The 22327-nt window shown below is 39.9% G+C and overlaps 1 protein-coding gene across 2 annotated transcripts in view; it reads left to right on the top strand.

Moving 5' to 3' along the window:
- Positions 1–22327, top strand: part of mon1a (MON1 secretory trafficking family member A) — a 53440-nt gene that overhangs the window by 23580 nt on the left and 7533 nt on the right. For both annotated transcript variants that reach the window (XM_039771709.1, XM_039771708.1), the window contains exons 3-5: positions 15713–16174; positions 20605–21370; positions 21560–21707. In XM_039771709.1, the coding sequence (XP_039627643.1) occupies positions 15713–16174; positions 20605–21370; positions 21560–21707 (1376 nt within the window). The remainder of the gene's footprint in view (positions 1–15712; positions 16175–20604; positions 21371–21559; positions 21708–22327) is intronic.

The raw sequence follows: 22327 nt of genomic DNA, 5'->3' as shown, positions 1-22327 counted from the left end.
AATATGCAAGCTTTCGGGACACCTCAGGCCCCTGTAATGATTACATCCTGCCTGAAGAAGGGTCCTGAGTTGTCCCGAAAGCTTGCATATTGTAATCTTTTTCATGAGCCAATAAAAGGTGTTATTCTGATTGACTTCTCACTACAATAATTTTGAAAGAATCGTTTTAGTTTATTAGCAATATTATTCTTCACCCTCCTTTTGGCATATCTTATTTCCATTTTTTTCATTCATTTGTTCAGAGGCCCAGCAGCTATCAATTATATTAGTGTTTTTATCCTTTACTGAGTTGCCCTTATTACTGTAATTCCTTCACAATTTACTGAGTAGATCTGCTGTGTCTCCTGCTGCTTTTCATTTTTAATGCAAACTTCAATCCCTGCATTTGGCTTTATTGTCCCCACATCTGTAAGATTTTCAGGTTTTATTTGTTTTGGGCTTTGTTATAACAATTTCACATTTGCATTAACATATAATAGCTTTCTTTTTTGCTAATTTAGTTCTTACAAAAACATTAAGACTTAACCTCATTATGAGTACTGATATCTAATAGTAGTCTATATTTTTGATAATTTAAGTCTAGACAAGATTAAATTCTTTATTTCGCCAGGCTCACAATATTATGAAAAACTGTCTCAGTCTGTGTTTTGTCTTTCGTAGCAAGAAAAGATGAATAAAGCAAGCTACACTGTGTGTTTGAAATAAGTCATTTTCCTGCCAAATGTGTGTAAAAGTTCCCAAAATCTCCCAAAGAATCTATCAGATTGTTGTCGAATGCTGTACTGGGTCTTTTCTCGTTTGTTCTTTCATTGGTATTATTTCATTTATTACTCTTTTGTTTTTTAAGCTAAACTCTTAATCAAAACTCTCTCTTTTTGCACAGCATAGCGTATGCAAATACTATACGTCTAGTTTACCGTCACTTCAGTGAGACAGAGCCAGTGAGTAGGTTTCCTTTTTAAAACCCATGATTCATTTTGTAGGAATTTTTTTGTGTGTGCTTTTAATGAAATAAAAAGGATGTTTTTCATAAGATAAGGTTACATGCAATAGGTAAAAATCATGTTTGATAGATAATGTTTGTAACCATTAGCATTTCAACCATACTAAAATCTGTTTAATTACAGTATTTGTTCAGACTTGTTTAATTTTAACTACGTGGTTAGAAGTTGCCTAGAATTTTCAGGTCGAGTAGTTTCTACCATTGTTCTCAAGTACAAGATGTTTTATTCCGTTGCTAGATTAGTATAATGTATGCCTTTGAAAACCTTGATGAGTTGACCAAGCAACTTTCTCAGCTCAAGACTAAATAGATTTAACTCCTGTATTATTACTCTACTTTCTAAAGACATACAAAATATTTGTCGACTTGTATGCAAAATTTCACATCACAACAACTCCCTTAACATGTCGGAGTGGGTCTTGCCCTTTTAGTCCCGGGGTGCACTCGGTTCCTTCTTTTTGTATTGCTTTTAGACCTGTGAGCAGAGCTGCACACCATGATTATAGATGTAGGCACACTCATTCATTATACGAGTCCCAGCATAAAATCCCTTGATTTATATTCAAAAATACTGTCATATGAAAAAGTTTGTGAACCCCTCTCAGGCTGCATAATAATTTACTCTCCTTTCAACACAAAAGATAACAGTGGTATGTCTTTCATTTCCTAGGGACATCAGAGTACTGCGGTGTTTTCTGAACAAAGATTTTTAGTGAAGCAGTATTTAGTTGTATGAAATTAAATCAAATGTGAAAAACTGGCTGTGCACAAATGTGGGTCCCCTTGTCATTGTGCTGATTTGAATGCCTGTCGCTGCTCAATGCTGATTACTTACAACACCAAATTGGTTGGATGAGCTCGTTAAACCTTGAACTTCATAGACAGGAGTGTCCAATCATGAGTGGTAAAAGATATTTAGGGTGGTCAATTACAAGTTGTGCTTCCCTTTGACTCTCCTCTGAAGAGTGACAGACAGCATGGGATCCTCAAAGAAACTCTCAACAGATCTGAAAACAAAGATTGTTGAGTCTCATGGTTTTGGTGAAGGCTACAAAAAGCTCACTCAGAGGTTTAAACTGTCAGTTTCAACTGTAAGGAATGGAATCTGGAAATGGAAGGCCACAGGCACAGTTGCTGTTAAACCAACCCAGTTCTGGCAGGCCAAGAAAAATACAGGAGTGGCATATGTGCAGGATTGAGAGAATGGTTACAGACAACCCATAGATCACCTCCAAAGACCTGCAAGAACATCTCGCTGCTTATGGTGTATCTGTACATTGTGCTACAATTCATTACAATTTGCACAAAGAACATCTATAAAGTAGGGTGATGAGAAAGAAGCCCTTTCTGCACTCACGCCACAAACAGAGTCACTTGTTGTATGCCAATGCTCATTTAGACAAGCCAGATTAATTTTGGAACAAAGTGCTTTGGAATGATGAGACAAAAATTGAGTTATTTGGTCATAACAAAAAGTGCTGTGCATGGCGGAAGAAGAACACTGCATTCCAAGAAAAACACCTGCTGCCTACTGTCAAATTTGGTGGAGGTTCCATCATGCTGTGGGGCTATGTGGCTAGTTCAGGGACTTGGGCCCTTGTTAAAGTCAAGGGTCGGATGAATTCAACCCAATATCAACAAATTCTTGAGGATAATGTTCAAGCATCAGTCACAAAGTTGTAGTTACGCAGGGGTTGGATATTCCAACAAGACAATGACCCAAAACACAGTTCAAAATCTATAAAGGCATTCATGCAGAGGGAGAAGTACAATATTCTGGAATGGCCGTCACAGTCTCATGACTTGAATATCATCGAAAATCTATGGGATGATTTGAAGCAGGCTGTCCATGCTCTGCAACCATCAAATTGAACTGAACTGGAGAGATTTTGTATGGAAGAATGGTCAACAATACCTCCATCCAGAATCCAGACACTCATCAAAAGCTATAGGAGGTGTCTAGAGGCTGTTAGATTTGAAAAAGGAGGCTCAACTAAGTATTGATGTCATATCTCTGTTGGGGTGCCCAAATTTATGCAGCTGTCTAATTTTGCGATGATGCATATTGCATATTTTCTGTTAATCCAATAAACTTAATGTCACTGCTGAAATCCTACTGTTTTCATAAGGCATGTCAGATATTAAAAGAAAGTTGCTACTTTGAAAGCTCATCCAATGATAAACAAAAATCCAAAGAATTAAGAGGGGATCTCAAACATTTTCATATGACTGTATCTATACTAATAAAAAGCAAAGCCCTCACTCACTCACTGACTCACTCACTGACTCACTGACTCACTGACTCACTCACTCACTCACTCACTCACTCACTCACTCATCACTAATTCTCCAACTTCCTGTGTAGGTAGAAGGCTGAAATTTGGCAGGCTCATTCCATACAACTAACTTACAAAAGTTAAGGAGGTTTCATTTCGAAATTCTACGGGTAACGGTCATAACGGTCGACAATGTCCGCCATGTTGAACTACCTTATTTATGGCCCCATCTTCACAAAATTCAGTAGGCGGCTTCCCTGCGCTAACCGAAACCGATGTACGTACTTATTTCGGTGGTATGACGCCACTGTCGGCCACCATATTGAACTTTCCAATGTCATTAATTCTCCAACTTCCCGTGTAGGTAGAAGGCTGAAATTTGGCAGGCTCATTCCTTACAGCTAACTTACAAAAGTTAGGCAGGTTTCATTTCGAAATTCTACGCGTAATGGTCATAACAGACGACAACATCCGCCACGTTGAACTACCTTATTTATGGCCCCATCTTCACGAAATTTGGTAGGTGGCTTCCCTGCGCTAACCGAAACCAATGTACGTACTTATTTCGGTGGTATGACGCCACTCTCAGCCGCCTTATTGAACTTTCCAATGGTCTTTGTTAATTATGGTCCCATCTTAAAGAAATTTGTTACGCAGGTTCCCAATGCTAATTGAATCCTACTTACGTACATATATACGTCCATAGCCTGCAGCTCGGTTGCCGTGTGAGGCGCCGTTGGGTCCCCCATCCCAACGCTTCCCACGTTGTTGGCTGTCCGTCGCTCCGGTCTCTTTATTCCCTTCCTTGCTTTGCCACAGGATTCACGTCTCCCTGCTGATAACTGCTGCCTTTTTATTTAATCCACGGCTTCTCTGCTGTTCTATTGTTCGTTTATTACGATTATAGTTATTGTGTAGGTATTTCAGACTTACAGTACTTTACATTGTTCAGTTACCCATTTCCTTTATCATTCTAACTGTACCCCCATTAACATGTCTATCGAGGTGATCACCATCGATCAAAGAACTGTCACTTACCGAGTGGTTTCCATGCCCGGAGATGGCACCTACCTTTTCCATTCTCTGTGTTACATATTGCACGGCCATATCAGGCTCACTCTTGATATCCGGAGAAACATTTTGTCTTAAGTTTGAATGACTGAGACAGGTTCAAGGTGTGGACTGATGACGGTACAGGAGATAATTAGACTACACAGGAGCACTAGAAGAGTGAAATGCTTAAGCTCTTCACCTATGCATCTGCATGTGAGTTGATGGCTGCCGCTGAATTGTTCGGTTGACGCTTTGAAGTGTACCGAAATGGCCAAATATTTTACACCTTTGGAGACCCGCCAATGCCTCTTAAACATCTTAGATTCACAGGTGACGATTTGAGTAGTGGACACTTCGATGTTTATGAATATTTCAACTCTCAAAAGCTGGATGCAAAGTTATCGATTAAACCGGTTGTATACTTACAACGCTTGACAGATGCCGAATGTCACTTTAACACAACAAGTCCTGCAAATACTGTCGTAATTGAAACAAACCATGAAACTCAAACCGATTATGACAGCAGCAATCCAAGCTGTGAGATTTGAGACAAGATTACTGTTCACATGGCCAACTGTACGTTACACGCTCAAGAGTAAGCTCAGCGCACAGCTTGGTCATATTACAACCGGAGGGCCGAACTCACAATGTGGTATGCAAAGAGATCCTTAACAAATAATTATTGGTATATTTTCCCTCAGTTTAAAAAGGTTTACTTTTCTTCTTAATTAAAATTTTAAGGCAGTACTTTGCCACTGCGAAGCGCGGGTATTTTGCTATCATTAATATAAACACGCTTTTTATTTTCTTTTTTAATTTGAGTTGTCTGGACATCATGAGAATGTTTTGTTAATATAAACTATCAAATTCTTTACAGATGTGTCTTCTTACAGGGCAGCATCTTTCATATTGTACTTGCAATTAATGTTCCTTTTGCCTGTGGGTGGTACTTTAATGCTTATTTACATTAAATTGCATTTTCCAAGGGTTTGGTCATATGTGATAGAATGGCAGTACATTGCAGGGTAATCTTACATTCACACTACTCGCAAACACCCACTAACCTTCATACAGCCATCCGTTTATTTATTGATTTTATTATCCGTCCATCCATCCATCCATTATCCAACCCGCTATATCCTAACTCCAGGGTCATGGGGGTCTGCTGGAGCCAATCTCAGCCAACACAGGGCGCAAGGCAGGAAACAAACCCCGGGAAGGGCGGCACCAGCCCACCACAACACTGTATTATATTAATAATAATTCTTTACATGTATGTAGGATTTTTCTTATTACTCAAAGCGCTTTTTCCCCACCGCAGGGCACACACACCCACACACCAAGCACACACTAGGGACAATTTAGGATTGCCAATGCACCTAACCTGCTTGTCTTTGGACTGTGGGAGGAAACAGGAGCACCCGGAGGAAACTCACACAGACTAGGGTCAAAGGTAACTGGAGCTTACTGGGGCAGTCATGAGTAAACAGAAGGCACCAGTCCATGATGTGTCATGTTTACTCAAATCCGGTCAATTTTAGTGCAGATTGTAAACCACAAATGTATGCCATTGGAATGCAGAAGGAAACCAGAGGAGAGGGTGAAAGCTCACGTGAATATAAGAAAGAAATACAAACAACACCCCGGCAGTGACATGGCCAAAACTTAAACCTGATTGCTTGGAGCTGTGATTCAATAGATTTAACTCCTGTACCACTTTCTATTAGGCTCCAGTGATACTGTGATTAAAGCAGTAAAGGATTGAAAAAATGTATTACATCTGTTACATTTTCTCATTGCTGTAAAATATGTTTGTATGCACTTTTTCTTTTATAATATGACAAAAAAGACGCCATTCTGCTTTCATTTCCACCCTAGCCTTGAGCTATAAAGGAATTGCAAAAAGTGAGCATTTGAAGATTATAGAGATCGAATAACGATAATTAGTTATGAATATTATAGAGGCAAGAATGAAGAAAAAATGTAATTTCTGATATTGCACAATTGACCAAGCCACCCGTGGATTCATAGCAGCAGGTGACATGTGGACATAATGAATGCCTTGCCCACTTGTACTGCTTGATGATGGCAGTGACACATTTGTTTATTTTGGCTGCTGAGAGATCCAGGTGAATTATGTTACAAAAGAACATCTGTTAGTGATGCAGAGCCAGAACATATATTTATTCATAGACTTTATTACGTTTTATTAATGTTTTGGATGCATACTGCATCTAGTATTACCATGTTTGTAACCAGAGGACTTCAAACTACCATTAACGAGGACTAAAGTCTGTTATTTGTTCATGTAATTGCTTTTCAGAAACTGGTTGCTCTTGAATGCTAATTTCAAGATAAGAAATGCTAATCAAAAAATGTTTCTACAGCATTTCATAGCAACAGTGTAGCCATAGAACTGTAGATGGTCTTCTTTCAAACAGGATATGAGCTTTATCAGTGAAGTGGCAAAGGCTGACTCAGTTTTAATACAGTATATAATGGGTAAACACAGAAACCTTATTCACTCATATAGGATTCAAAGGAAATGATTTGTTTCAAACACATGGAATATGTGAAAAATAGTTTAAAGTTCAATAAAATGTAAAATGTGCATATATAAATTGCATTTAAGAAATGATAAAGAATGATGAAGATATTAAACATTACAAAACAATATTTTAAGATGTGTGCCTCTAATAATACAGCACAGGCAAACTCTGATGAATTTACAATTATTTATTTGTATTTTTAAATGTATGTATGTGTATGTATATATATATATATATATATATATATATATATATATATATATATATATATATATATATTATATATATATATATTATATATAATTAGTGGTCTATAGCCGGCCAGCCATCCCGGCCAATACTCCCAGGCCACCAGGTAGAGCCCTCCCTGCAGCATGGAAGTGCCCCGAATGCCAGCAGGGAACTATGGATGTTGGAGTTTTCCTTTACAGCCCTGCTGGATACTTTGGGGGCCAACAGGGGACACTGCAGGGAGGCCTAGAGACTCTTACGTGCCCTATAACCCAGAAGTATGTCTTAGTCACAGCGACAAGTGAAATGACGTACTTCCGGGATGAAGAAGAGGACTTTTAAGCAGACCCAGAAGTGATATGAAGTCACATGGACTGAGGGTGCGGAAACACTTCTGGGTCAGGGAATATAAAAGACTGTGGGAGATCCCAAATGAGTGAGCTGAGCTGGGTGGCAGGGTGGCGAAGTACTGCCTTAAAATTTTTATTAAGAAGAAAATTAAACCTTTTTAAACTGAGGGAAAATATACCAATAATTATTTGTTAAGGATCTCTTTGCATACCACATTGTGAGTTCGGCCCTCCGGTTTTAATATGACCAAGCTGTGTGCTGAGCTTACTCTTAAGCATATAATGTACAGTTGGCCATGTGAACAGTAATCTTGTTTCAAATCTCACAGCTTGGATTGCTGCTGTCATAATCAGTTTGAGTTTCATGGTTTGTTTCAATTACGATTTGTATTTGTAGGACTTGTGTTGAAGAGTCATTCAGCATCTGTCAAGTGTTGTAAGTATACAACCGGTTTCATTGATAAGTTTACATCCAGCTTTTGAGAGTTTAAACATTCATAAACATCAAAGTGTCCACTACTGAAATCGTCACCTGTGAATCTAAGATGTTTAAGAGGCATTGGCGGGTCTCCAAAGGTGTAAAATATTTGGCCATTTCGGTACACTTCAAAGCGTCAAACCAAACAATTCAGCGGCAGCCATCAATTCACAAGCAGAACCATAGGTGAAGGGTTTAAGCATTTCACTCTTCTGGTGCTCCTGTGTAGAATAATTATCTCCAGTACCGTCATCAGTCCACACCTTGAACCTGTCCCAGTCATTCAATACATAAGACACAATGTTCCTCCGGATATCAAGAGTGAGCCTGTTATGGCCGTGCAATATGTAACAAAGACAATGGAAAAGGTAGATGCCATCTCCGGGCATGGAAACCACTCGGTAAGTGACAGTTCTTTGATCGATGGTGATCACCTCGATAGACATGTTAATGCGGGTACGGTTGGAATGATAAAGGAAATGGGTACCTGAACAATGTAAAGTAAGTCTAAAATACCTACGCAATAACTATAATCGTAATAAACGAACAATAAAACAGCGGAGAAGCCGTGGATTAAATAAAAAGGCTGTAGATATCAGCAGGGAGATGTGAATCCCATGGCGAAACAAGGAAGGGAATGAAGAGACTGGAGCGAGGGACGGCCTTATATAGGCAGGCAGCCAACAACATGGGAGGCGTTTGGATGGGGGATCCAACGTTGCCTCACACGGTGACTGAGCTGCAGGCAATGGACGTTATATATGTACGTAAGTAGGATTCAGTTAGCGTTGGGAACCCGCGTACCAAATTTCTTGAAGATGGGCCCTTAAGTAACAAAGACTGTTGAAAAGTTCAATATGGCGGCCGACAGTGGCATCATACCACCGAAATAAGTACCAAATTTCAGCCTTCTACCTACACGAGAATTTGGAGAATTAGTGACGTTGAAAAGTTCAATATGGCGGCTGACAGTGGCGTCATACCACCGAAATAAGTGCATACATTGGTTTCGGTTAGTGCAGGGAAGCCGGCTACCAAATTTCGTGAAGATGGGGCGATAAATAAGAAAGTTCAACATTGCGGACATTGTTGACCGTTATGACCGTTACGCATAGAATTTCAAAATGAAAGCTGCTTAACTTTTGTAAGTAAGCTGTAAGGAATAAGCCTGCCAAATTTCAGCCTTCTACCTACACGGGAAGTTGGAGATTAGTGACATTGGAAAGTTCAATATGGCGGCCGACAGTGGCGTCATACCATCGAAATAAGTACGTACATCGATTTCGGTTAGTGCAGGGAAGCAGCCTATCAAATTTCGTGAAGATGGGGCCATAAATAAGAAAGTTCAACATGGCGGACGTTGTCGACCATTATCGACTGTTATCGACTGTTATGAGCGTTACGTGTAGAATTTCGAAATGAAACCTGCTTAACTTTTGTAAGTAAGCTGTAAGGAATATGCCTGCCAAATTTCAGCCTTCTACCTACACGGGAAGTTGGAGAATTAGTGATGAGTCAGTGATGAGTCAGTGAGTGAGTCAGTGAGGGCTTTGCCTTTTATTAGTATAGATATATATATACCAGTGAGGAACATTAGTATTTGAACACCCTGCGATTTTGCAAGTTCTCCCACTTAGAAATCATGGAGGGGTCTGAAATTCACATTGTAGATGCATTCCCACTGTGAGAGACAGAATGTAAAAAGAAATTCAGGAAATCACATTGTATGATTTGTACAGAATTTTTTTGTATTGCACTGCTGCACATAAGTATTTGAACACCTGAGAAAATCAGTGTTAATATTTGGTACAGAAGCCTTTGTTTGCAATTACAGAGGTCAAACGTTTACCGTAGTTCTTGACCAGGTTTGCACACACTGCAACAGGGATTTTGGCCCACTCCTCCACACAGATCTTCTCTAGTCGTCCTGTCCCCTTCGCAGAAAAGCATCCCCAAAGCATGATGTTTCCACCCCCATACTTCACAGTAGGGATGGTGTTCTTGGGATGCAACTCCTCCTTCTTTTTCCTCCAAACACAGCGAATGTAGTTTAGACCAAAAAGTTCTATTTTGGTCTGATCTGACCACATGACTTTCTCCCATGCCTCCTCTGGATTATCCAGCTGGTCATTGGCAAACTTCAGACGGGCCTGGACATGTGATGACTTGAGCAGGGGAACCTTTCTGTGCAATGCGTGATTTGAAACCATGACGGCATGGTGTTCTACCGACAGTGACCTTTGAATCTGTGGTCCCAGCTCTCTTCATGTCATTGACCAGCTCCTCCCATGTAGTTCTGTGCTGATTCCTCACCTTTCTTATCATCTGTGATACCCCACGAGGTGAGATGTTGCATGGAGCCCCAGTCCGAGGGAGACTGACAGTCGTCTTTAGCCTCTTCCATTTTCTGACAATTGCTCCAACAGTTGATTTATTTTCACCAAGCTGCTTGGCAATTGCCCCGTAGCCCTTTCCAGCCTTGTGGAGGTCCACAATTTTGTCTCTGGTGTCTTTTGACAGCTCTGTGGTCTTGCCCATGGTAGTAGTTGGAGTCTGAGTGACTGTGGGGTGGACAGGTGTCTTTAAAGAGCTCAGACAGGTGCTACTAATTAAGATTACTAAGTGGAGTAGAGGTGGACTTCTTAAAGGCAGAGTAACAGGTCTTTGAGAGGTAGAATTCTTACTGATTGCCAGGTGTTCAAATACTTATGTGCAGCAGTGCAATACAAATAAATTCTGTACAAATCGTACAATGTGATTTCCTGAATTTGTTTTTTACGTTCTGTCTCTCACAGTGGGAATGCACCTACAATGTGAATTTCAGACCCCTCCATGATTTCTAAGTGGGAGAACTTGCAAAATCACAAGGTGCTCAAATACTTATGTTCCTCACTATATATATATATATATATATATATATATATATATATATATATATATATATATATATATATATATATATATCCATCCATCCATTTTCCAACCCGCTGAATCCGAACACAGGGTCACGGGGGTCTGCTGGAGCCAATCCCAGCCAACACAGGGCACAAGGCAGGAACCAATCCTGGGCAGGGTGCCAACCCACGCAGTATATATATATATATATATATATATATATATATATATATATATATATATTATACTCATTATATATATGCTCATTTCATTTAAGGAAGGTCTTTTTTTTTTAAATAGAATAAAATAAGAATAGCAAAACAAATTTAAAGTATACATACATCATTCATTTCAGAACCTGCTTTACAATTACATGGTTGTGGAAATTAAAAATATATTATAGCATAATATCACTTTCATAAGTATTAAGTCAGAAAATTGTTTATTAGCTTTGCTGAAATTGTGCTGCATTTCTTGTGTGATGTTTGCATGTTTTCTGCATATCTTCATGGCTATTTCTTTCCAAGTACTCCAATTATCTTCCTTTATCCCAGTGATGAGTCTGTTAGGATAGATGGTTACTATAAATTGGCACACTATAGGTGGGTTTAGGTGGATGAATGGGTGTGCCCTGCAATGGACTGACGCCCTGTCCAGAATCAGTTCCTACATTGTAACCAGTGTTTCTAAAATAAGAACCAGCATGCCAGGACCTTGAATGTAATAAACGTTGTTAACCAGATGATATATAAAGTATATTTAGACTGGGATATACTGATTTGTTCTTCAGCGAAACTCGTGTCTCTTGACATATTTATTCTAGTTATTTAGCTCGCCAAATATTTAGATAATTTTCAATAAATTAAAACTCACAGAGGCTTTGGAGCAGCTTATGTGGAAACTGTCTTTGTAATTATCATTTTTCTCAACAGAGTAAAGCAAAGCTGCTGACTATCCATTTACTGAGAACAGTTTACAGTTAAAGATGTTATGACAGTCTTTTAAAACCAAACATTTACATACAGTAGAAATAGTAATGTAACTACTCTTTGGGTATAAAAATTTACCTTGAATGTAAAAGTGAACATCAACGCTACTAAAAATTTAACCCAAGTGAATTCAGCACTGTGGGTTAGCGGGTGACTAGGACTGGCTCCTGCTTTGCATCCAATGACGACTTCCTACAACCATTTTCTGCATAAACAGATTAGAAAAATAATCAATGAATGAATATGACTTAATGCTTTATTTCTAAATTTTAAAGCTATAGTGATTTTCTCAACACAGATCAAAATGGACTGACCATCCTAAATGTTGAGCCCCATTAGATCTGATCAAATAGTTTTTGAAGTGTAACACACCATATATACTCATGTTTAAGTTCTCCCGCGTATAAGTCGGGACTTGATTTTACTGTATAATTTCCAGTATTTTATAATGTCAGTCATCTCACTCACGTTATTGGTCCAAGAGATTATGATATGCTAACCCCCCACCTGAGAGAGTAACCACGGAGCACACTGCCCTTTGTTTTCTATGTATTGTGCCTACATGACCACACGGTAATACCCAAACTATTCCAAAGTGACGTATGCGCTGTTTTGTGTTTTTTGTATCTCACGCCCTCATACACCTTTATTGTAAGAGCATCCCTTATCTATGATGGAGCATTCGATCAGAAGAAAATTTAAAGCTGGTTTTAAATTAAAAGTCGTTGAAGTGGCGAAAGAAATTGGTAACTGCGCTGCTGCAACAAAATTTGACGTGTCTGAGAAACTGGTACAAGATTGGAGGGAGCAAGAAGATATATAAAAAAAAATTGTGTGTCATATTTTTGAACAGGCGTATAAGTCGGGGTCTGATTTTATGATCGATTTTTCGGGTTTCAAGACCCGACTTATATGCGAGTATATATGGTAATTGCCTTATGAAGTGTGGCAATGCAGTCAGTATGGGTTTTCTGTTTAGTGATATCATATACATTTGTCAGGTATAAAAATTCCTGGTCCTAATTGAATCTAAGTCTCAGTATTGTTCCAATATTTACTTCATTGCAGGGAAATATAAGGTGGTTTGCAAACCACAGGATACAAAAGTAGGGATTGGGGATTCCATGGGCAGAAAAAAACAAAAGTCTAATCCTGTATTTCCATAATGCTCTCCAGATATGTATTAAGTATTCAGCTAGGCAAAATGTTTGGTGTTGAAATGGTTAATTGAGTTAATGTAAAAGGAACAGTAGGTGGGATTTTAAAAAAACTTGTTGGACTTTTACACTTCATACGTTTTTAATGCTACTACAGTATTAAGTATTTTAAATAGTTTGGCTCAGTGCCTGAAATGTCGAACTATAAAACTGCAAAGTTTCTGTTTTAATTCCAATCACTGTGTAAATTGCTTAACTTGGAACCGAATGCTTTGTAGAAAAATGTGTGATGTCTATGTAAGCTACAAATTACGTGGTTAGGGGGTTTATTGCTCACCACTCATTCACTGTGTAACGTTCTGCCAATTTTTACATTGTAAACCGTATACATATGTAAAGAATTGTACTCTATGTTTATGTAACGGTGTTTCATTTCTGGTAGACCGCAATTCCAGATTATTTATTCTATCGCATCCCACAGATGTTTGATTGAAGTGAGGTTTGGTGAATAGGAGAACTGCTGCATTCACTGTAACTGACTTTACTGTCATTGTGATATTGATCAAATTTTTCATTTGGAAAAGATATGCTGCTGTCATAAAGGGATTCACCAAATATTCTATGGAAATTAAATCAATTTATTATTAATTAAGCTCAATGCAAATTCTTGGTCCAGCATGTTTTACATTAATTATGAATATATTGTGAAGGACAAAAGAATCCCAAAGAAAAGCTGGGATGCCAACCGGGCCACACAGTTTACCGAAGTTGTCTAAAACACAGAACAAAATGAGCGCGACGTGGAGCAGCAGAAAGGAGACGTATCAGATGACTTCTAAGGCTTTGCAGGTTCTCTAAAGATTCAGCTTTCTTAAGCAGGTCCAAGTCAGGGAGCTCCGTCAAATGGGATGGTTATTCTTAGATGTAGACATTATCTTCTAGGATCTCTTGAATTTATATTGTGACGGGTGAGTTGCTGTCTTGCACCCCAAAACACGAGGGTGAGTCTCAGTACTTTAGTAAAAACAGCTTTATTCATCGTGAAACAGGAACAGCAGGAGCTACCACTCTCCTATACACAGACAGAGCAAATGGGCATAGCCGTGGCCAGGTTAGTGGACAATATTTATAATGTTCCTTGCATCATCCATCGGCGGCAGGCACGTACAGCGTGATCTCGATCGGCTTGGAGTTGCTTCCACGGCGCTGTGCTGCTGCACTGCGAACCTGGGGTTGCCTCAGAAATGAACAAGCAGTCCTCCACAGATGTGGCAGTCGTGCTTCGCTGTGTCGTCCTATTGGAGTTCAGAAACCTCACAATATGCTCCCGACTGGCAGAGATGGCACTTTGATGTTAGTGGACTTGTTTAACTCTTTCAGGGCTGATGTCGACTTTTGTCAAAAGGAGGAGTTGACGATGGTATTCAACTGTAAACTGAGACAAAGCCAACTGTTATGTTTTAGTTGGATTCTCGTTGCTAGAAGGAAAGTTAGCTTCATTGGTTTGACCGAGATTTCCTGTGCTGGTGTGAGTAGTAAGGCGCAAACAACGGCAAAAATGGCACTGATATAATGGCGAGAGATCAAAGCGAATGTGTAAAGCAAAATACTCTGTGGACGAAGTTTTGCCTATTCTCCCTGAACTGGACTATGACTTTTTGGACTCCGATTTTGATACAAGTTATCAAAAACGAATGTGAAGTTCCAGCTTCAGCTGACTGGTCCCCAGCTAATCGTGATGCTGAACAGGTTCATGTAGCTGACATGCCTATGGAGGACTGCCACTTAATAATGATAAGAGGTAGAAACCAGAATGCAATGCACAGCGACCAGTGAAGACAGCCTGGCAGCAAGCCTGTCGCACATTCTTGGCAAACTGGCAGCCACAGCATGCAGCAACAGACATTTTATTTTGATTTCTGTGTGAAACCATTGCTTTTCAGAAACTATGTTTTTTGGAAAAAAATATTCAGCCCTCAAAGAGTTCAGGTGCCCCCAATGGGCAGCTTCTTGAGACTGCGTAGGAGAAAAGAGACGGTGCTGTTAGTAGTGGCACCCCAGGTGCCCCTGGTGGGATACTGCATACCTTATTTGAGCCTGGGAGGTATTTAATACATAAATGGTAAATTGTGATTAGTTTCCTTATCACCTTGCCCAAAGGTTTAATTTCCTTGTCACTTTGCCTTTTTAATTTACTAATGTCTGGCAAGCTCACACATGGCTTTGTTTCTTGTGGCTATTGAATTTATGGTTTAAGCAAAGACCACATTTCACTGCGTCTCCAGAAGATTATAATGAATCCTTTATTGAAAGTGACACTTTTTATTGCATTCAGCCACCCATTATCGTACCTGCTTGATTCACTTCTATCCCAGCAGCAAAGTGCGTTTTATGTTTTTCGATAACTTAAAATTAGTGATTTTCAAATGAATATGCTCTACAATTAATCTTTTATTTAGATGTTTAAAAGTCATTATTATTTCTAATGCTCTCAAAATTCTGGCACTTACTGCACAAAATTCCCATAAATCATTATTGTATGGTATGTAGCACAATAAATTTCAAATCCCCTTGAGTGTCCTGACAATTTGTGTTCTGCACATGAGTTCAGTTTTAAAGGGTTGACTCTTTGTTCTGCACAGTGCACTTGAGATGTTTCATGCTGTTTATTCTGGTGAGGTCTTAGATAATAGCACACTGCATTTTTTAATAATTTTTGTCTTCATACTAGGAGCTGCACAGGAAAAGGCCATGTTTGTTCATACCCAGTCTTTTGAGGACCTTACTGCAGAGACCAGAGATACTGTGGATGGCGATCAAGAGGTGGAATCATGCGATTTGACTAAGTTGAGCAATGACCTCAGCCAGCTTAGCACTCATCTGTTGGGTCAGGAGGAAGAACAAAGGGGAGCAGAGGAGATAGGGGAAGACCTAAAAGTAGAGATGTTTGATGAAAGCTTAGCATCTGTGACAAGCCAGGACAGTAGCCCTTGCGGGAGAGAAGACATCTGCGATATAACAAGTGATGCCTGGAGGAACCAAAGAAAGCACGTTTTTGTCCTAAGTGAAGCAGGAAAGCCTATCTATTCACGATATGGTACAGAAGAAGCCCTTTCTAGTACTATGGGAGTGATGATGGCTTTGGTGTCTTTTGTCGAAGCTGATAAAAATATGATTAAATCCATTCTTGGTGGTGAGTAAAAGATTTTAGTTACAGGAAACGGTACTTATTGGTTGGTTTCTTACAATGTAATTTTATTTGTGAATTTCCCCTTGGGATTAATAAAGTATCTATCTATCTATCTATCTATCTATCTATCTATCTATCTATCTATCTATCTATCTATCTATCTATCTATCTATCTATCTATCTATCTATCTATCTATCTATCTATCTATCTATCTATCTATCTATCTATCTATCTATCTATCTATCTATCTATCTATCTATCTATCTGTGCCTACTATACAATACTATCTATCTATCTATCTATCTATCTATCTATCTATCTATGCCTACTATACAATACTATCTATCTATCTATCTATCTATCTATCTATCTATCTATCTATCTATCTATCTATCTATCTATCTATCTATCTATCTATCTATCTATCTATCTGTGCCTACTATACAATACTATCTATCTATCTATCTATCTATCTATCTATCTATCTAAATCTTGTTGATAATCTCTTAACCAAAGCAGAACATGAAAATATCATTCTACTGTATTTCACCATTTTACAGTTTTTATAATAATTATCCATGCATACTTGATGGATTTTTAACGCATGCATCAATAATTTGAGGCCAGGGTGAAGGGTCAGCCATTATACAGCATCTCTGAAGCAATTTTAAGATACACTGCTGGCCAATTAAACTGCAACACCAAGAAAGACATGAGATATCAAAGTGATATTTATATGGCTGCGGTGGGTTGGCGCCCTGCCCAGGATTGGTTCCTGCCTTGCGCCCTGTGTTGGCTGGGATGGGCTGCAGCAGACCCCTGTGACCCTGTGTTCGGATTCAGCAGGTTGGAAAATGGATGGATGGATATTTATATGGCAAATTAATCATGATACATGGTGTACATAATTAGGCACAGCTCAGTAATGCATGCAGAGCTCACAATAATCAGTATTTGGTGTATCCTCTTTGGGCCGAAGTAACTGCTTGTACACCATCTCTCATGAACAGGAAGGCTGTGTGTTTGTACGATGGCATACTACACATTCTTTATACATGGCTAAAGTTCATCCGTATTAACCACTGATAGTCTGTGGCACACCAGTTGTTGTCCAATTTTGCCCCCTGACATGCTCACTAGGATGCAATTCCACTAAATGTGCTGGCCAGGGAAGAAGTGGCACATGGTGGTCATCTAGGAACTGTAGGACGTTTCTTGGTGGATGTGGTCGAGCATGGCCCAGTTGCAATTTGGCACCAGAGAACTTCTAAAGATTTGATGTGATTTGATTTTATATACTAAATGAATCCCTAATGGGAAATTGTCTTTTCCCATGACCTTTGGAGGTCAGAGAGCATAGTTAGCCATTGTACACCACCTCAGGTGCAATTTTCAGGGTAACAGCCTTGCTCAAGAGCCCAACGGAGTAGGATCCCTTCCAGCAGTAGTTGGATTTGTACCAGAAACCTTTCAGATAACAGTGTACAACCTCAGCCTCATACACCTCTGTGATGTATTTGATGTATTGCTGGCTGGTCAAGGTACCAGCAATGCATATGAAATGGGAACAAGAGTGGAACTCAGTGGCAACCCACACCATAACACTTGGTGATGGAGCCACATTGTGCTGCAAAATACATGCCTCGAGGATCCTGCTGCAGTTCCTCCATACACAAATCCATCCATCATAGTGCAGTAAATTGAACCACTGTTTCAGTTGCAGACACCTGTGATTGAGGGTGAAGGATACTTAAAGCAATAGGCATTTCCTGCTGCTACAAATGTTGTCAAACAGTAGGTGTGTGACGTGTGACAGAACCCAACTGTTGGGCTAGGGTTTGTGACAAGGCTGTTTGGTCCACCAGTACCATGTGCAGGAAATGTCTGTCCTGTTCTTTGTTTGCACATCGAGGCACTCCAGACCCCTCACTTTGCCGGGTCTGACCCTTTCCTGACCCAGTGGCAGCATACTCTTGTCACTGCTTGCTTTCTGGATGTCCTGGAAGGATAATTTGCCTTCCAACATTGCCACAGTTTACCCTTGCTCAAAGTCCAAGAGCTGGATGTATGGCTCTCATCTTCTTCGCTGGATTACTTTTGGTCCCTAAGAGTATAATTGCCAGCAGTCACTAAATGAGATTCCCTTTTCAGGTGCCTTTTATTCCTACTGTGAGAAAGACCAGGGGAAATGACTCTCACACATCATTTGGATTTCTGCTGTGCTTGCAGCATTTTCCCAGTTCTTCAGTTTTGATGGTTTAGAGCAGAGGTGTCCAGCTCTGGTCCTGGTGGGTCACAGTGGCTGCAGGTTTTCATTCCAACCCTTTTCCTAATCAGCGAGAAGTTTTTACTGCTAATTAACTTCTTTTCCCTTCATTCACATTCAGTTTTTAACGATTCAGTCCTCTGAATTAATTTGTTTCTTCATTAAATGGCAGCCAAACAGAAATGAGATGTAAAACACGCCAACAGATGACCAGCTAAACTGGAGCGTCAAACTCCAGCCAATTTCACTCCAACCAGTTTCTTAATGAGAAGCCAATTCTTGCTGTTAAAGTTGTTATTGAATATCATGACTTGTTGCTGCTCTCATTCTGCCGCAGCATTCATTTTAATTGACTTATTTTTTAAGTTTTGTTCCCCTGAATTTCTTCATCGTTACTCTGATTTGCTTCATTCCTTTCTTTAAATGGCACCCAAACAGAAATGAAATGTGAAGCGAGTGAGCCAACAGAAGACCAACTAAGTCAGGGCCTCAAACGCCAACCAATTTCACTTTAACAAGTCGCTTAATTAGGCGCTTGGTCTTGTCGTTCATTAAACCCGTTCTTTATTTCCATGGCTTGTTGCTGCTCTCATTGTGTAATAGCAGATATTTCCGAAATTGTTGATTTTCTCTTTTCTAAGAGCACTGATAAAATGTTTTGGGGACCTGAGCAGACCAACATGACCGAGACCGTCACCTTCCTTTATTTTCAGGTTAGCGGGTCAAGCGGTGGCTTGTTTTTGTGTCTCACTATTGTTTGGTTGCTCATTAAGAAAAAAGACTAAGGGGTCTGAGTCACGTCAATTAAAACTACGGCAAAAACGGCTCACTGATTAAGAAGATGGTTAGAATGAAAACCTGCAGCCACTGTGGCCCACCAGGACTGGAACTGGGGACCCCAGGTTTACAACAAACACAGCTGTTCAGTTCAAGGTGGCTGTTCCTTTAGCATGGTGGAAACCGACCCTGAATGGAGTGCGAATCCCTCATGCAAGCTCATATATGGTTTTGCTTGCTTTTCATTTTTGGCAGCGATTTAATAAATTCAGAAACGAAACCCCTACATTATTTCTGTTCAGAAATCAAAAAGATAAATTATGAGGTTTGACATAATTCCAGTATATCGAACTTTTTTGTATCTACCTTTGTTGTCTGTTTTGGATATGTCATATAACAGTTACGTTTATAATGACTAACATGATTAATTTGACATCATTTCCATGCTTATTCATCAATGAATTTATCCATTTTTAACTACAGTCATGGCCAAAGGTTTTAAGAATGACCCGAGTGTTGGTTTTCACAAAGTTTGCTGCTTCAGTGTTTTTAGATATTTTTGTCAGATGTTTCTATGGGACCCTGAAGTAAAATTACAAGCATTTCATAAGTTTCAAAGGCTTTTATTGACAATTACATGAAGTTTATGTAAAGAGTCAATATTTGCAGTGTTGGCCCTTCTTTCCTTTTCAAGACCTCCACAATTTGCCCTGGCAGGCAGTCAATCAACTTCTGGGCCCAATCCTGACTGATGGCAGCCCATTCTTGCATAATCAATACTTGGAGTTTGTCAGAATTGGTGGGTTCTTGTTTGTCCACCCGCCTCTTGAGGATTGACCACAAGTTCTCAATGGGGAGTTTCCTGGCCATGGACCCCAAATTTCGATGTTTTGCTCCCCGAGCCACTTAGTCCTCACTTCTGCCTTGTGAGCCCGGTGCTCTATCATGCTGGAAAAGGCATTGTGGGTCACCAAACTGTTCTTGGATGGTTGGGAAATGTTGCTCTCGGAGGATGTTTTGGTCCCATTCTTTTTTAAGTCATTTTACCGTTGTGGGATGCGGGAGCTTATGCTAGCACAAGGCAAGAACCGGACCTGTGTGGGAAGCTTACCTGTCGCTGGGTCCAATTGACCACATAAGTATACTCATCCATAGTGGGTCAGTTTAGAGATGTCAGTCCACTTTAAATTCCTTTCATTCTTAAATTTCCCTCAGTGCTACTGGCACTGGGTCCCTATAACTGTAAACTGGATAAGCAGGATATAAAATGGGGGGATGAATGGATGATTAAAGGGTAATTCCATGCTGAAAAATAATAAGACAAAAACTCTGAAATGCATGCTTTGACTGCTGAGCTAATGATTTAACCATGTTTATCTTTTCTCATAGATGGTTATAAGGTGGTGTTCCTTCGAAAGAGTCCACTGGTTCTAGTATCAGTTGCCCGGACAAGGCAGTCAGAGCAGGAGCTCTCCCGTGAGCTTTTTTACATCTACTACCAAATTGTGAGCCTGCTCACCATCACTCAACTCAACCAAATCTTTGAACGCAAACAGAACTATGACCTGCGCCGGCTTTTGGCAGGGTCTGAGCACCTTAATGATAACCTCCTCAAGCAACTTGACCGAGATCCTGGCTTCCTCTTGTGTGCAGTAACTTGTGTCCCTCTAGCTGTGTCAACAAGAGACATTATAAGCTCAAGCCTACAGGCAGCCAAAGCCAAAAACTTGGTTTTCTCTATCCTACTGGCAGGAAGCCAGCTGATATCCCTGGTAAGAAAGAAGGACCAGTATCTTCACCCAATGGACCTTCACCTACTTTTTAACCTTGTAGGCTCCTCAAGTTCTTTTCGAGAGGGAGAGGGATGGACACCCATCTGCTTACCAAAATTTAATCCTTCTGGGTTCTTCCATGCTCACATTTCATATCTGCATTCCCCCTCTGATCTCTGCCTCATCCTAATCTCTACAAGCCGTGAGGATTTCTTTTGCCTGTCTGATTGTAAACACCGTTTCCTTGAACGCCTACGGCGAAGAAATGCATTTCAGAACTTGCTAGAAGCTTTGCAGACACCTACATATCCTGTAGATCTTGTGGGCATCCCTGAACTCAGACACTTTGTCTACAAATCAAAGAGTTCAGGTCTATATACAAGGTTTGTTTCTTTTTTTATTTTATGTACCTTAGTATTCTTTAGTTTTTGTTAAACTAGCAGTTTTAAAAAGTATTTACTTTTTAGTTTTCAGTTTTTCTTATCTGAGAAGATTTTCTACTGCTATAATATTATTATATTGTTCTCTCCATTCACCTTTATTGCTGCCCCTCTCACAAATCGATATTGAAGTCCTGAACTGCCACCACCATACTTGGTAGATGAAGAACGGGAGAGACTCATGGGACTGTATCAGTACCTCCATGGACGAATTCACAATTCGCTGAATCCACTACGCCATATTTACCACTGTGGACAACGGGAAAATCTGCTTGCATGGGTAAGACATTGGAGTAGATACCTGATAAAGAACACGGTGTTATAGATTAAAACAGGCTCTGATTGCTGATTTGTGAGGATCAGTTTGTATACTGTGGTTGCATCTGATAATAACATGATTTTTTTTTCCATCTACAAAAAAAGTAACTCAAACATAAATGTGCTGAAAAAGTTGAAGTTTATGCTTTGTGAAAGAAGGGTTTTGCAGAAGAATAGAATAATAAGCTCTCTCTCTCTTTCTGTTTCTTTCTCTGTAAGTTTAACATTCAATTTTTTGAGAGCATCCGGGACTTGAGACGAAGACTGGACTCCTTCAGTATTGTATTTCTAGGCGGAATCCTTGGGTACCACTGGTTTGACTTTGTCTTGAAGGAGTGATTGCTCATGGAGTCCCAAATAATTACCTGCATTGTGAGGGAGCGTCAGTTACGGCACTACAGCCATGTGGTGCGATTCCTCAAGGGTGATCCGGCTCACACCTGAGTGGCTGGACCAGGCCAAGGGGACGCCCATGTTAATACCTGGCTGCAGCAGATAGATGGTCCTTTCCGGAGGGTGTGACTGGACCACGTGTTTGCCTGGAGGGTTGCCATCCAGGATCCTGAGCTGTTTCATTGTGTG

This window comes from Polypterus senegalus, chromosome 12 (assembly GCF_016835505.1).
Source record: "Polypterus senegalus isolate Bchr_013 chromosome 12, ASM1683550v1, whole genome shotgun sequence".
NCBI classification, from domain to species: domain Eukaryota; kingdom Metazoa; phylum Chordata; class Cladistia; order Polypteriformes; family Polypteridae; genus Polypterus; species Polypterus senegalus.
Note: the sequence above shows the minus strand (reverse complement) of the source record. Positions and strands in the feature narration are given on the sequence as shown.